This window comes from Ciona intestinalis, chromosome 1, assembly GCF_000224145.3.
Source record: "Ciona intestinalis chromosome 1, KH, whole genome shotgun sequence".
In the NCBI taxonomy this organism is placed as follows: Eukaryota; Metazoa; Chordata; class Ascidiacea; order Phlebobranchia; family Cionidae; genus Ciona; species Ciona intestinalis.
In genome coordinates this window covers 1449868-1466036 of record NC_020166.2, presented here as the reverse complement: position 1 = coordinate 1466036, position 16169 = coordinate 1449868, and the positions used below count along the sequence as shown (strand labels likewise).

At 35.1% G+C, this 16169-nt stretch overlaps 4 protein-coding genes across 4 annotated transcripts in view; 1 reads left to right on the top strand and 3 right to left on the bottom strand.

Moving 5' to 3' along the window:
• Positions 1-177: 177 nt before the first annotated feature.
• LOC100177327 (nucleoporin SEH1-like) lies at positions 178-6816 on the bottom strand. Its single transcript, XM_002132019.4, has 11 exons — positions 6663-6816; positions 6046-6202; positions 5584-5621; positions 5433-5513; positions 5055-5185; positions 4529-4627; positions 4061-4201; positions 3764-3854; positions 2629-2707; positions 2047-2164; positions 178-932 (listed from the first exon to the last, which is right to left on the bottom strand). Exons 1-11 carry the CDS (start codon positions 6786-6788, stop codon positions 848-850), a joined length of 1146 nt encoding a protein of 381 aa, XP_002132055.2. The 5' UTR covers positions 6789-6816; the 3' UTR covers positions 178-847.
• Positions 6797-9812, bottom strand: LOC100187471 (exosome complex exonuclease RRP44). Its single transcript, XM_002132030.4, has one exon. The coding sequence runs from the start codon at positions 9770-9772 to the stop codon at positions 7010-7012; it is 2763 nt and encodes a 920-aa protein (XP_002132066.1). The 5' UTR covers positions 9773-9812; the 3' UTR covers positions 6797-7009.
• A 4-nt stretch (positions 9813-9816) lies between these two features.
• Positions 9817-11800, bottom strand: LOC100185082 (solute carrier family 25 member 51). The gene is made up of 2 exons (XM_009863842.3): positions 11620-11800; positions 9817-11292 (listed from the first exon to the last, which is right to left on the bottom strand). Exons 1-2 carry the CDS (start codon positions 11670-11672, stop codon positions 10377-10379), a joined length of 969 nt encoding a protein of 322 aa, XP_009862144.1. The 5' UTR covers positions 11673-11800; the 3' UTR covers positions 9817-10376.
• Positions 11801-13360: 1560 nt separating this feature from the next.
• LOC778759 (lysine-specific demethylase 5A) overlaps positions 13361-16169 on the top strand; it is a gene marked incomplete in the record, with an annotated part of 21377 nt that continues 18568 nt past the window's right edge. Inside the window, 4 exon segments of the mRNA XM_026837471.1 lie at positions 13361-13615; positions 14233-14310; positions 14855-15046; positions 15677-15768. Coding sequence (XP_026693272.1) covers positions 13472-13615; positions 14233-14310; positions 14855-15046; positions 15677-15768 — 506 coding nt within the window.

Genomic DNA, 16169 nt, shown 5'->3' with positions numbered 1-16169 from the left:
TATAGATAAAGTTCTTGTGTTATTGCTCATCAATTGCCGCGGCAAGTATACCGTTCAAACAGAATGCTTACAACAGACAAAAGATGTTGGACAAAACTGATTACATCACATAATAGTGTAATATTAACTTGTAGCATTGCACTTGAAACACCCCACAAATTAAAGATTTTATTTTTTTTACAAGTTAAAAGTCATACACGGTACAAGTAATGAGCAAAATACAGGCAGGTTGAAGTAGTTAAATAAGCATATATTTTAGCACATATATTATTAAACAAACGCCCAGGTGTACGAAGATTGGTGGGAGAATAGAGTAAAAAAATTAGTGTTTTTAGGAATGCATTAACATACACGATTGCAAAGTAATAAGCAATATTATGCCAGTAAAGAAAGAATAACTGCAGTGTATGATTATGTTTATTGAAGACTGAATTTCAGTCAGTATGTTGTCCCAGAAGCTGGATAAATATACTAGTTTACTAGAATAGCATTCTGGTAAATGCAACAAATTCTCTAATTGTGATAAATTTAGTTGATTTGTTAGGAATTAACTCATAGTTCCAGATGTTATGGTCTTATCCAGCCATGTGTATATATATGTTAGGTTAGACTGCATGGTATCAATATGTACACAATGTAAAAATATTTATCTAATACCATTGCAAAGAATTGGAATAAAATTTATAATTAATGATAACTAGATAAGCAAACTTGCATCGGCATATTTGATTTAATGTTTGCCATCTCATTTTTCAAAATGTCAATCTCAAAGCAGTTTAGTAAGTTGCCGCATATTTTACTTAACTTTAGTGCTCAGTGAATATCAATATAAGTTCTAAACATAGTTTTAATAATAAGCTCCCGCAAATTTTGGTGCTAGAGGTCTCACAGGAGGGGGAGGTCGTCCTTGAGTGAACCTTCGGAAATTTATTCTGTAAAAATAAATTGTTTTACATATTATCCAATATTGTAAATTTTGTACATGTACTATCGTATATATTGTTTACTGTTATGACATTTCTACATGTAATATATAGATTGCATATTCTGTAAAGAAATAATTGTTTTGCATGTTATCCAAATATCGTAAATTTTGTACACATAGCAACATATAGACTGCTAGCTAAAGTTTTTGTTGAAGCAAGTTATCAAAAACTTCTGTTACATGTTATGAAACTGTTACTTTTACATGCTTAATTTTGCCACTTTTACGTTTTCTTTTTATGTTACAGAAAAATATTTGATTTTATAGGAGCTGTAGAAATTGATTAGTAACAGATAGATTGTTTAGTAAATGGTTTGTTATGGTTTGTTACAGTAATTTATAAAAAAAATTGTTGCTTCGTGTTATTTACGAAAAAGACATAATCAAACTTTGGGTGCATTTACTCCTGAATTGGCCCATTATCCTACACAGTTTATTAATAACAGATTAATAATCAGGTGTTGGTATTATTCACAGTAATATTACACCCAAGAAACCAAATAAAAAAAGTTGCTATAAATCTAAAATAAAAACAAATATCGTATTAACTACCCTAAACTACAGAACAAAATAAATGCAAAACTTCAATTCACTACAAATTGTATTTCGATAGCAAAAAAAACAAGCACAATTTTCTATGTTGCACAGACCAATGTGAAAATAAGGCTAATGGTTGCAACAGATTTGCCACCGATTTAAGAAAATGAAAAGTTATCAAAAAAGTACAACGAAAATGAAACAGAACCATGCAAGGAGTTATACAAAGGAACTTAATTAATCATGCCATGCTTTAAATTAAAACATTATGATTTTTGGATTATAATAGAATGTTATGAGCACCACCACATTATGTAAGACTGAGTTCTTCTCAGATATTGAAACAGCGGCAAAAACAACCAGACGCTAAAGTCACAAGTAGAGTGAATGGCAAGGAACAAATTTCCAAAGTTCTGTAACCCCATGTTCAAGTCACAAATTAATCTTTCTGAAGTTTCCCCAGCCACCTAACTTTGTGGCCTTAGCGCTTGAGTTGTATTTGCTGGAATCCACGTGCAGTGTACCTGTTGTTGATTGCAACTGCTGTAAGGGAGTTGTTTTGGGGAAACGTTTGCGGTTCGGCAGGCGAGGCAATTTCACCTTTCAGCGAACCAATTTTTTTCCAGATGCCGAGGTAGTTTGCTAAGAAGAAAGATTCAAAGTTAATGTAAAAGAAAGTTAATGTAAATGATTCAAGACTTATGGAATATCACTAAAGTATTTATGGATTACCACGAAAACAGGTACGTGCTATATGGGATATCACAAATACATTTATAAAATATCACAAAAAAATAGAGGAACTTAACACTTATCATAGAGTTTAGGGCATTAAGTAGGCTCACTGTTTATTTGTGTTCATAATTCTTAGCTCTTTGTATGTAAATTTTAACTCTAGCATGTTTACCAAAATTTATTTTTTAGAATTGACATTTCAAAGTCCCATTCAGGCCTTTATTAGTTTGTCACATCTACTGTCCCAAAATAATAAATTCAGCAGAGCTAAATTAATTTATAATTATAACATGTCAGAAACTCCAACTTATCTACAGGACAATCATTGCTGAACTGCTACAGAATTGACCAAACATGATTATTAAACCCACCTTTCCATAAGAATATTTGCCCATCTACACCAGCAGATATAAGTCCAGTGCCGGTTTCATTCCACGACAATCCAGTTACCTGTTGGGTAAGAGGTTTATTTTAGGTGATCTAGTGGTTTTTTTGCTTGTGTGACTTTTATTTCTTGATATATGGGTAGGAACCTACATTGAGGCACGCTATGGAATCTAAGATTTAGGCCAGAGTTTTCCCCTTGCCTCAACATCGTATATTAGTTGGTACATTTTATTCAATATAGGTGAGGTCCTACATCAAGACATGCCATGCAACCTTAGATTTATCCTTGAGTTTGCCTATTACATTTACACCAAGGGTGCTACGATCCATTGGTGACTACTGGGTTACAGCAATGTTCATTAAATGTCTTGCCCAAGGATAGGGATGCACATTACAGAATAATTAGGTATTCTAGGATATCCTAGAATACTTTATTTCGAATCTAGAATTCCGAATCTAGAATTTCGAATCTTTTTATATTTATAGGAAAAAATAATTTTACCCACATAAGTCAGTTTATTGACTCTTTCATACCCGCCTTGTTGGAACATGAGCTGTAAAATGATCAAAAATTGTACTATTGGGTAGTTTTTGCGTCATGAAACGTATAGCAGGTTATGAAAAGACGTTACGAAACGTTTACTTTTGAAAGTCCCACAAACACAAAAATATTTTTTTTCAAAATTAATAAGTTTCAAAAATTGTTAATATAGTATATGAGATGACGTGTAATTACGTCATTAAACAGAATACCGAATCCCGTAATTAGATTCGAATACAAAAAGATTCGAATCTCACGGATTCGAAATTCTGTAATGTGCATCCCTACCCAAGGACACATATACCATTAACGGTATCAGACTATCAGTAGCCCATTAAGCATTGATCCCGGTTTTTTTCAGATACCATACTGGTCATGTCTCCCTTGCTTCTGAACAACAAGTTGGAGCCAAATATATTAAATAGCATTAAGGTGACTGTACACAGTATTCGGCATGCGAATTCCTATGCAAACCCGTGTCCAATTCCGCATGCGGCAGCGAAAAACCGGACAAAACAAACAAATTGGACGAATTCCGGATACTGTGTACAGCCACCTTTACACATGTAGTATAATACCTCACAGCGATGGTCTGGCAGTACAGCAACTTCTTGTAAGTTATGTTCATAAGAAGTATTCTGTATGTCATAGTTCGGATCATTGTCCTCACTGTAATTTAATAGTTATTAAACTACATGCTATTACATGTACCAAAAACATAGGTTAAATTTACGTAGTAAACTAACGATTGTATGTGGCATCTGGCTCATTAAATTATGATACGATGTACAAATAAACGTATTTTCTATTCCAGGCAAGGTACTATGCCATTTTGAAATTGCCATTATGAACAGTTAAATAGTAATTGTACTTACTTCATTGGTTTAAGATGGAAAATATGAAGATCCTTTGAAGCAACAGCTAATCTGTGATATTTTAACGCAGGGTTTGGAGCAAATGAGACGTCACTAACTGGGTCAGTTATAATCATTATGGTGGAAATCTTAATCCAATCCCTGTAGGAACAAATGACATCAATTTACCAAGAGTAAGTTAAAGTAGGAGAAATGTAAATGGCCTGGTGTTATACCAATGTAAATGGCTTGAGATTTTTGTTAATGATATCCAATGGTATCGTCTGTGCCGTGGCCCAGTGGTTAGTTGATTATATCGGTACCAAAGAAAAACTAAATGTCTAAGTGTCTTTGGGGAAGACACTTAAATGACATCGCTCAAACCCAGTTTGAGCAATGTTTACCGATGAGTTGCAGCATTCTGGTCTGGGGGTCGGGGTTATTCGGCCTAAACCCTTTGTCAGAATTACCAATATACCAAAACCTCACCTTACAGTGTCGTTATACTGAAGAATAAAAACTTTTCCTCCACTTGAAGAATTTGAATCATCACTACCAACTGCTATCATAGGGCTGTGGTATCTGTACCTGGGTATATAAAGCAATGTGAGATATATACTGTGAGTGTGAACGTTAGCAACTAAGTAGACTAAGTTTGGTGACCTGTCATATATATTGTGTTAATTAGCATTAACTGGCACTGAGTAGTTAAGTTTGGTGACCACTTTAAAGCCAATAACCAGGGTCTTGGCATAGTGTTACTGGTGAGCTACTCTGCCTCTAGTCCTTGTAACCAAACAATCTGAGTTACGATAATGATACCAATAGACATGTGTGAAAAAGACACTAAAATATTACTTCAATCCAGTGGGTGTAAACACCCTGGGTTTCGGGTAATTCTGGCCCAAAAAATGTTTAATGGCGTGTCATGCTGTAGGACCTCACCCATTTAGAATAAAATAGAAATACAGATGATACTCTTTATCATTATATTTTTAGAGACAAAGTTACATACGTGGATGGGTTCCATGAAATACATGAGCATGATATTTTACATTCCACTTGGTCCTGCATCGACCACTGTGTTAGATTCATCTCATCAGGAGCTTCATATATTCGAACAACTCCTTTCTCTGAGCAGGTAGCCTAGGTAAGTGGGTTACTGAATTATAATTTTAGGGGACTTGTGCTTTAGGACTTTGTTACTATTCTATGCAAGTGAAATACCCAAAATTCTACAAATTAGGGTCCACTGCGTTGGGGTAATGTCCTTAAAGTGTCATGCCAAGGAACATACATAAATGGTACCAGTGTCGGGCACTGAACCCGTAAAGGTTGTTCTAAAATACATTTTATATTGTGCAGATATGTTTTGCAAATCACTCCTACCCACCAGTTGAAGACCTAAATGCTTTGGGGCAAACTTGACATCTTTAACGAAACTTCTGCTGTCAACAAGGTTTGCTTTGTTTACCTGAGGTGAGAAATAAAAGATTTAGGTTCAAGATATTATTTTCTAATTTTTCCTAGCGTTCCACACTCACCCATATATGTTCAACTTTGTTTGAGGCATTTTCAACAACTGTAAAAAAAATTTCGAACATGTTAACAACGTATAAATTTCCAATTTCTTTTTTTTATATTCAAGAATTCCATAATACTTGGACAAATGGAAGATCCTTCTTAGTAATTTCACAACCCTTTCATCATCAAATCAGTACCCCTACTAGTTAGGTAATTAGGCTGTAGCAATTATGTATTGCCGCATTAAAATAAAGTTGAATTCCACCAGTACAGCTATGAACTGGTTAAAACTGCTAATAACCAGGAGTCTGTATATCATTGGTTAGAAAGCAAGCAGTGCTTCATAATAAAGCTGTATCCCACTGGTTAGGAAACTATATATTTCTAAATCGTCGCTACCACAATCGAAAAGATAAAATAAGTTTTCATTATTTTATTATAAGCAGTACATTATAATAAAGCTGTATTAAAACACTTGATACCTCTTTCCTCCCATATACAAGCAGTCTTATCAAACGAACAAGTAGCCAATACTTGTCCAAACTGTGGGTGTGCCCATGTTACTTTCCATACTGATCCGCTATGTGTCTTCCAACAAGCAGTTTTCTGCCAATCTCCATTTTCATCTAAATCCCAAACCTGTAACAGCAGTAGTACAATGTTAAAGTAAGTAGTAATTTTACTTTTTGAACTGTTACTATTTCAATAAATATATAAAATATGTATATATATATAATACAAAACCAAAGTCTAACAGAGATTTTATGGCAACTGTAACTTTGTAGGTAATTATTTTCCTTTTTCTCTATGGCTGACAATTCGAACAACCTATCAGTGACCACTGGGTTGGTTGGAGAAATTTTAGTTAAGTAAATTCACCCACAACAGTATATGAGTATATGATATTGCAACTACTAAATTAAGGTGCCCAATATAGCTTGCAATATTTAAAACATAATTACTGCCAGCAATATTGTTAAAAACTCCTTGGTCGGCTGGGGTAATTGGCCAAATCTGCCTAAACCCAAGTTTCGACAAGAACTCACCTATATAGAATACAATGTTATCAAATTCAAATTATAAAAACAAATCCCCCTACCTGTACACATTGGTCACTTGAACACGTTGCAAATCTTTTGCCAAATAAATCAAATGAAATGTCATGAATTAAATCTTGGTGGTCAGAATTAAGTTTTTTTGCTAAATAATCCTTGGTACTATCCATTCTAAGAACTGGAATTTAAGCAGTGGTTTAATAAAGGCAGTGTGGTGGATTTTAGCAAAAAAATTTTAGTTTGAAATGCAAAAGCAAGTATTTTATTACATTATGCATGTGCTGAATTTCAATATAAAATCATGATATTATAAAAAGGAATTAGCGCCCACAACCACAATATACCCCCAGTCCTGCATTGTATTATAACACATACTGCTCAGAAGTCCAAATTAGACAGAACTTGGAATACTTATTCCATTTATTTTCGGGTGCACAAGTTTTAAGTTTATCCTCTGGTGTTGTACATTAGTTGCGTCATGAGATATTTGAACTGTAACTTCATCAAAGACACACAGCTTAACTCCACGCACAGTAATTTCACATTTATCCTCAATATACTTCAAGTCATCAGCATTAACTGTGGTGTTTCCTTCAAAATCTCTATCCATGAAAACCGTCCCTTCAAGGCCATACTTTGGTATTAGAACTTGTACTGCGTTTTTACGGACAAAGATAACGTAACCGCTTTCGTGAACTACTTTGCTACGAAAGAATAACTGCGTGTGTAATCCCACAGACGCGCGCTGTGCATATTGTGCCATACGGTGCCGAAAGTTCAAGTTTTTACAAACATTTTGGATTTCTGTTTTGTTTAAAAGTTCTGAAAATGTTTTGTCAGCTCCTATGCTTGCAGCGAGTAGTCTGTGAACCATGATGTCAGAGTAACGACGAATTGGAGATGTAAAGTGGGTGTATATTGGTGCAGCGAGGCCGTAATGTCGAAAATCTGATTCCAAACCACTGCAGAAATATACAGCTTGCATCATGCACCGAGTGGCTAGAATTCGCAGCAGTGTGGAAATGTAAGAATGGATTCCTTCTTTTGGTTCTTCTGTTCGGTCGAGAGAGACAGCAAGGTCCCTGGATGTTGCAGCATTCAGTTCAAGGCCTCTACTTTTAGCAGCATTAAGAAAAACATCAAAGTTTGACTGTGGAGGTTCAGGGTGACGGCGCAGCACAGCGCATTCTGGGAACTCTTGCTGGATTTTCTTGGCCACCGAGCAGTTAGCAAGCAACATAAACTCCTCTACCATGGAATTAGTATCTCTCAGTTCTTTGTTCTGCAAATCTATTGGGTCATGAGTTTCACTATCAACATGAAAACGAACTTCTGGGGATGAAAGAGATAAAGCACCTTTTTCGATCCGGTCATGCTTCAATATTTTTGCCAACTTGTTTAACCCTCTAAGTCCCATCGTTACAGGATCTTTAGCTGTCTTGTCATCAATTTGCATCTGGGCTTGCGCATATGTCATTGACGATTTTGACCGGATGACAGATTTACAAAAGCGAGTACTCACAATCTCAGCATTTGGCTTCATGATCCAAATGCACGAGAACGCCAATCTGTCCCCATCGTCACGAAGGGAACACAAGTTAGATGACAGAAGCTCTGGAACCATGTCTATACGTTTATCACAGAGGTAAACTGAAGTACCTCTGGTTGCTGCTTCATTATCAATGGGAGTTCCTGGTCTTATAAAGTGAGTGACATCTGCAATATGAACTCCCACTTCTACTGTGCCATCACCAAGGTCTTTGTGATGTAAACAATCATCAATATCTGTACAACCTGGGGGGTCAACACTACAAATTGGAAGGTCACGAAAATCTTCACGAACTGCAAACTCTTCCTTTGGTATTGACCAATCAGAAGGAGGCAGACAGTTAAGCACAGCTTGGGAGAAAGGTTCATGTGCCACATCGTGCTCAAGCAACAAAACCTCATTTTCAGTGTCTTTGTCACCTACACTACCCAAAGCTTTAACAAAGTGGCCTTGTGGGTATTTTGAAAACCGCGGCCACGAGTCTATAGCGACTACAATTCTTTGTCCAATCAAAGTCTTTGCTTGCCTCGTCTCAATCCTAATTCTAGGAATCCTTTTTTCCGCTGGTGTAAACAAATGCCTTGTCATCTCTGGGCTGCCAAAGCTTTCCAAGATCCCACAGTAAGGTCTCCAACTTCTCTTAATTATACCAACCACTTTACCAGTAGGAACACCCGATGATTTCTTCTTCTCTGAATCAGTAATTTCTGCCCCAGGCTGCACAGTAACATCCAGTATCACCCCGCTAGGATTTGACCATTGATCCTCAGGCAGCATCTCTACGGCAACCACATCTTCATGAACTGCACGGTTCAAATTAAGACGACCTTGAATAAGAATTTCCTTCCCATCCTCACCATGTGTGATAATCTTTCCTTCCAGATAGTTCTCTCTACTTATTCCAAGCTTGCCTTGAAAAAACTTCCCAGATTTCACCCCAGCTTGAACCTGTGAGAGTTTCAAATGCTCAGGGTAAGAGATAGACTTGTCGACTTCAATAGCTTCATCAGCCTTAGCTAATTTATCCAGAAGTTCTGGATACCCAACAATATTCTTTACATACTGCTCAATAGTAAGAGCATCTAACCCTTCCTTCTTTGCCAATGCACAGTTAGCTCTGTCATTTGTGACCAGAACAGCAGTCTGGTTACGATCCTTTAAACATTTATCATAATACTTAGCAGCAATTCTAATCAGCCTGTCGTTCATGTCATTCGTGGATTCTCCTTTCACACGAGCACTGTAAGTGTCAATGCAATGTTCGTTGGTGAAAACAAAAAACTTTTTATCTGGGTTTGCACACAATGACTTGATCCTCTTATAAACAGGGGAAGATCTGTGCTTCACCTCGTGCAACACAGTTTGTAGCATGATCACATTCATAATACAACTATGTTCAAGAACATCCATCTGATGTAGCACAACATTGGTATCTGGGATTAAAAAGTGCTCTGATGAAACAAGATCGTTTTGCAGCTCAGGGTGTTGGTCTAACTTGCCTCCAAACAAACCATTATCAATGTCATCTCTTAGATAATGCTCGCGCACAATTTTAAGTATCTTTCCAGACCTGGTCTTTACCATTATAACTTTTGATTTCAGCATTTTTTTCCAATGTTAACAAAAGCTACTAATTAAAGACCTTAAATCTGTCGAAAAAGTTCAACTGTCACAGCATGATCTTTATAGTTATGAAATTAAAAATGAATAACACAAATAACTCAAGCAATGCTTGCAACATTATGCAATAGATAAATCAATATAAAAAGTGGACTTTGTAACGAAAACACATTTTTGAACAAAAAACAGTGTCTTCATTATTGTTATAAACATTGAGAATAAAGATTTGCTGTTGACAAAACATAATACATTACGCCACAATTTATATTTAGCTCATATGCACAAACATAATAAGAGTGTTTTTATTTATGTTTTAATTGCATAATGCTTAAATAAAAAGCCTTTTAACACCTTGCTATACCAGTTGCTTTGATATAAAATTAAATAAATTACAACGAATACATTTATATACGGAACACAACTAACATAGGTACGTAGTCTTTTTAACGTAACTATATACTTTCCTAATATAACAACAGTCAAACGTTCACACTGCTGTAAACAGAACAGTGATACATAGTACATACATATCTATGAAAGACATATAAGAAAAATCGAACAATTTCCTATTTCGAAAATTTATCGGACTTCATTTTGATTTGTAAAAAACTTCCATTAAAAACTCATAGGCTGCGTTAATTATTCCCCATGAGAGCAAAGACCGGCCAAAATTAATATGCATGCCTCGGTACAACTTTCTTACTTTGTAATTCCTCTCGCTGAAGACTATTTTTAAGGTTGAATAAAAGGAGGGAAAATCTCCACCTAACTTTGACTGCATTCTCGCTTTTACAACGTTCACTGGGTAAAATATGGTGCTACACATTGCCCCGATCATAGCTCCACTTATAAAGTCATTGATGGAGTTTTGGACTGAACTCTTGTCAGCGTCTGGTAACCGATTTTTTATGGGGTGTCGTAATGTGAAGAAAATAACACTTGAGGGTCCGTTGCGATACAAGACAGCTGTAGTTCCCCTGAAGTATTCCTTCATTGAATAGTTGACATATAGTGATGAGAATGCATGGTATGAATTCCTGAATGTATTATGGTGCTTTGGATCCAAAAGTAGAGTCTGTATTCTTTCAAATGGAACCAAAGTAGCCTCGCAAGTACCAGCACACATAGATGCCACCAATGTTGCATTAAACAAACTAAAGTTAAAATCGTTCACTAATACATGATGAAAGTGGTTGTAAAGTCCAAACATGATTGCAGTAGAAGAAGACTTCTGTACCAGAGGTGGCAACAAACCTCTATACAGATTCACAAACCCTTCTCTCCATAGTTGGCCAAGTGCTTTGGGAGTTCGAAACCCGTACAACTGTTGGCGAAACATGAGCTTATTGACAGGAAAAGTAATGATAACGTTGATTAAGGAAGAACCAGCGCCACATGTGAAGTGTTTAAAAGTATCAGCATCAGATGTCGTGACCATCATTTCTGTTTGTCCAATTAAACTCGACGAATTTTCAGATTGAGGCATTTTCACAGGGAGGATGTATCTGCAAAAAAAATTAATTACCAGTCAATTGCGACTATAAGAGTACATTTGTTTAGTGCCATTTTTAACTTTACGTAGCCAGTTGAAATAGAAGAGCAGAAGGATAGCATTTGTTATGCATTAATATGAACTAAACCAAAACTATTTAAATAATGGTACATAGATATTTGGCCAGTTAAATAGATATAGTATATGTAATATCAATTTTATAATCATGCAGATTGAGTTGCAGAGTTGGGTAAAATGTGCAGGCAATTGATTGGCAGCATGTATAATATAACATTGGTAAAACATGTAGATTGAGTTGTATTATAAAAGTAATTGATACCTGTTGTTGTTGGAAGACTGACTTTGTGCGGTAACTTCACCTTGCTGGGTCATTATTAATCATTCCTCTGTCTTTGCCACAGATATAACATTTGTAGGTTAGTTAAATAAACGCTGTAAGCCGGCAACTCAACTTATAATGCACCATAGCGAAGGAGGTAAAGATCTGGAAGTAAAGTTATTTTAATACAGGTATGTCTTACTTATTAGGCCCACTTAATACGTTTGAGGAACAATTTACAAACTATGGATTATTAAAATGCAATTATATATTTATAGAGTTATGATTTCACAGAATGAAAAGCAAATGATACAGCACACAAAGTCCAAACTGTTATTTTGGATTTTTGCATTTCTCTAACGTGGGCCTTTAAAAGTTACTTTTAAGTTTATTTCCGCGTGGGTTATTACTATGGTCACGTAAAGTTGCGAATAAAGTTGGAAATGCATTATTTGGGGAGCACAATTGAATGATACATAACTGCAGCTCCGACGACCTTACTAAAGGTATATAATGCTTTGCGAAATCGACCTGTTTACTGGACTGCATCTAGTTGTTTGAGGTAGTACGTGGGACTGACTACTTATTTTGCAACAGCACAACTTTATAAACATGTTAATTGTACATTTTTAACTAAATTTATGTTTTAATTAATAAACATACAAGATGAACCATGTTGCATTTTTACGAAAATTTGTAACCGCGAGGTGGCGCAACAATTTAGTTTGGGGAGTTTAAATCGTTTTGAAACATTTTTCATCATGTGCTGTTTAGTTCAACTGTAACAAAAAGTAAGTATTGCGCATATATCGTAACATATGGTACGAAAATTGTATAGAATCTTTACTCTGTTATTGAATTTTGAAACTGTCACAACTAGACTTTCGGAACCAATAACAAACAAATACGTTTTTCGTGGGAGCGTTGGCGGTCTTATTGCAAATAGATGTCACTGCGTACGGTATAAGCATAGGGTGCCCATGGTACATTGTTCGGTGGCTATCGCACATTTATACACAGTAAACATGTGCGATAGGCACCGAACAGTACGAAAGCCCCATAATGCAACATTTTTCACAACACGTAACTTTCAGAGCTTAAGCACGTGATTGATTGACTTTTGAAATCCTGGTTCCATACATTGGTATTTTACCACTTTCGTGACCCTTCCCACACTGAAGTCTCAGTCACTTTATTGGTAAACCGAAATGTGAATTGTGTAGGATTGTATTGAAGGTATCCGGATAGATGTAACAGTTCTGTTACGTACAAAAACACGCTTACAATGCTTAAATATACCTCGGTTTATCAAGTGGACAGTTATTTACAGTACACATGTAACGAACATTGAACAAGTTTACACATCACTTCGGCGGAAGTACCAGATTTGCTTTATATACAACGCATACACAACGCTATAAGAGCTAATGTTGTTTCAAACTGATGTCCTGTAATTGCCTTTACCACAGCATGAAAAACGTAGCTTTACCGTATTCATCCGCCAAAAAAGAAAAAGGGACGGACCGATAATTTTATCAAATTAAAAAATAAAAAATATTTACCAAAGTTGACTAAACTATACCAGCTCTGTGCATGTATGTTAAACATTAATTGTAAATGTATTGCTACAGTCAGATATTACCATTTAAAATGGTTCGCGGAGTAGCACGAACACGCCGATTTCGGGTCTACGAATACAAAGCAAAACCGCTGCTACGTGATGCGTCTGTATTTGAAATGGCGTTTTTTGACGGGATTTGTAAGTTCGAACCAGTCAGTTATATGTTACGTAAGATATATTTTAATTTTATGTAGATAATGTTAAAATGGTGACACGATACTAAGCGTAAATATGATGGACGACGAATTTTATCCGCCGCCGGAATGCCCAGTGTTTGAGCCAAACGAAGAAGAATTTGCTGACCCGCTTGGCTACATCAATAAAATTAGACCGATAGCGGAGAAAGCAGGCATCTGTAAAATTCGGCCTCCCCCGGTATGTGGTACAAGTTGTAGCAACTATTCTTTCATTATGTGAAATCGGGATACTCATATTTTCGAACCGTCGCTGTCTTGCCTTCTCACGTGATTTAAATGGCTGGGCCGTCGGTCGCCATCTTTATTCTACAACAAAAGCAAAACTGCCCCACAAACAAATTATCCTAAATGGATCATATCACATACATTTTTAGTAACAAACTTACATAATGTACTATTGTAGAACCTTAATATTGTATTATTTTGGCAAAACTAATGCCTCTGTGCGGGATTTACACTTGTTATTATGCACAGAAAAGTCACAGTCACATTATGAACAGGATTACTGATATAGAAACAGTTGAGCTTCTAATAATATGCCATTTTTACTTATTTCATCAAAATTTGACATTAAATCCTAAATTTAAAACTATTTACTAACTCATAAATGGGTTTAGGGATAGTCAGAAAAAGTTTGTAAACATTGTATGCAAGCAAGAGGATTTACAAATAAACACTGTATGAATAAATACACTGCCATCACATAACACACCTAAATTCTGAATATAAAAACATATTTTGGTCAATTACACTAACTTTTTGATATGAGTTACTCATCCCAACTTATTTCCATAGCATTGGCAACCCCCATTTGCAATTGATGTGGAAAACTTTCGTTTTACACCAAGAGTTCAACGAATTAATGAACTAGGGGTTAGTATTTTTTTAATATTATGTTTGGTTATTGCATAATTGTTGTTATAGATGCTTGTGTTTTTATCATTTGGATGTATTTCTATATTGAAATACCTAGAGCATTTATATTTATAATATGCCATCAGTGATATTTCAGTTGCAAAATAATTTATTATTATTTATGGTATGATAATTGCATTAGTCATTGTAATTTGAGGTACCATTTTATGTGGTGTACATTTGGAAAAATTTTACCGAAAATGGAGTTAGCAATGGTGTATTAATAAAGACAGGCTGTATAGTTTTCAGGAGTTATGCCTTATATAAAAACATGTTTATATTAATATGCCTTTTAGAAGATTGAGCCAATTAAATTCATGAAACTTTATAGTGTAAGCCCAAAACAACAAAATTGAATTCAGTTAGTGTTAACTATTGTTGGTGTTTATAGTTTTATTTCTACATTTGTTTTCTGTAGAAAGGTCACAATTTTTCTTCTTCTGTATTTGTCTAAGCAACGCCAATAGTTTAATTAAAATATAACAAACAATTTACCTTGCAGATTCACACTCGTATCAGACTACAGTTTATTGAGAGTGTTGCCAAGTTCTGGGACTTGCAGGGCCAGGGGTTTAAACTTCCCCATGTAGGAGGAAAGGCATTGGATTTATATGGACTACATGAATGTGTTAGAAAGCTGGGTGGCTTTCAGGATGTATGTAAGAACAAACTATGGAACAGTGTATGCAACAAGGTGATTATTTTGTTTACATCATTTTTCACTCATTCTCTACATGTTTGCCAATTTGAGACTTAATTTAAGTTGGTGTCCAAAACGATCCAAGTTTTAAGGTAGCATTTATATCTTGACAGCGATTTATTATTACATCGACAGGTTTAATTTATAAGGTCAGCTGTAGCAAACAGTTTAATAGTCATGGTATTAGTCCATTAAACTTTATATAATCAGTTAATCACATAATACACAGTACAAGCTGACTTAGGAGATGGTCTAGTTATACTATGCTTATGAAACAGAATGCCCATAGACCATAATATATATATTGCTAACATTTTTTCAACATAAATAAATTGCAGCTCACTATAATATGTTTGGATACGTATACAGTTAGTCAGTACATCATAAATTTTGGCCTAAACCGATTTTATTTGTGGTACATACAAGTATACTACATGGCTTATGTTAACAAGCCAGTTGGTGTGTAGGTTTATTTTTCAATCTTACTAAATGGTTAAATGCACATGTAAAGCGTCATTTAGAATTGTATACGATGAATATTATTGTATCAACTTGTATAGATTGTAACTGTAATGCAAATTAGTTATAGGTAAAAACATTTTTCTAACACAATATTTTCTATAGCTCTGTTTGCCCAAAAACTTTGGCACAGTGTTGCGACAACATTATGAGAGGATTTTGTATCCATTTGATATCATGAAGTCTGGAGTTCTGCTAGAGGTAATGTTTGGTACAAAAAATATTCGAACGATAAGTTATCAGATTTAAAAGTCTTCCTAAACTATAATTACCTGCTCTGTAAGATATATTTAAATGAAATTTACTATGTAAAAAAAAAACTATGTAAAAAATGCCTATTTTCTACATCAAAGTGTTTAACTTGTGAAAAAAAGTAATGCATTCTGATTTATGTAAAGTGGTTAAGTGGGCACACGGCACACCATAAGTATATATTAGTGCAATGTTTATTGAATCTAACAATCTACCACAGTTTTGTATAATCTGGTTATTAGCCTAAATCCAAAATCAGTTATATATATAATTGTTTTCCAGGCGTTGGAATCTAATGAGAATTTAGAAAGTCTTGCTTCCGACGTTGAAACTAAATACAATGAAA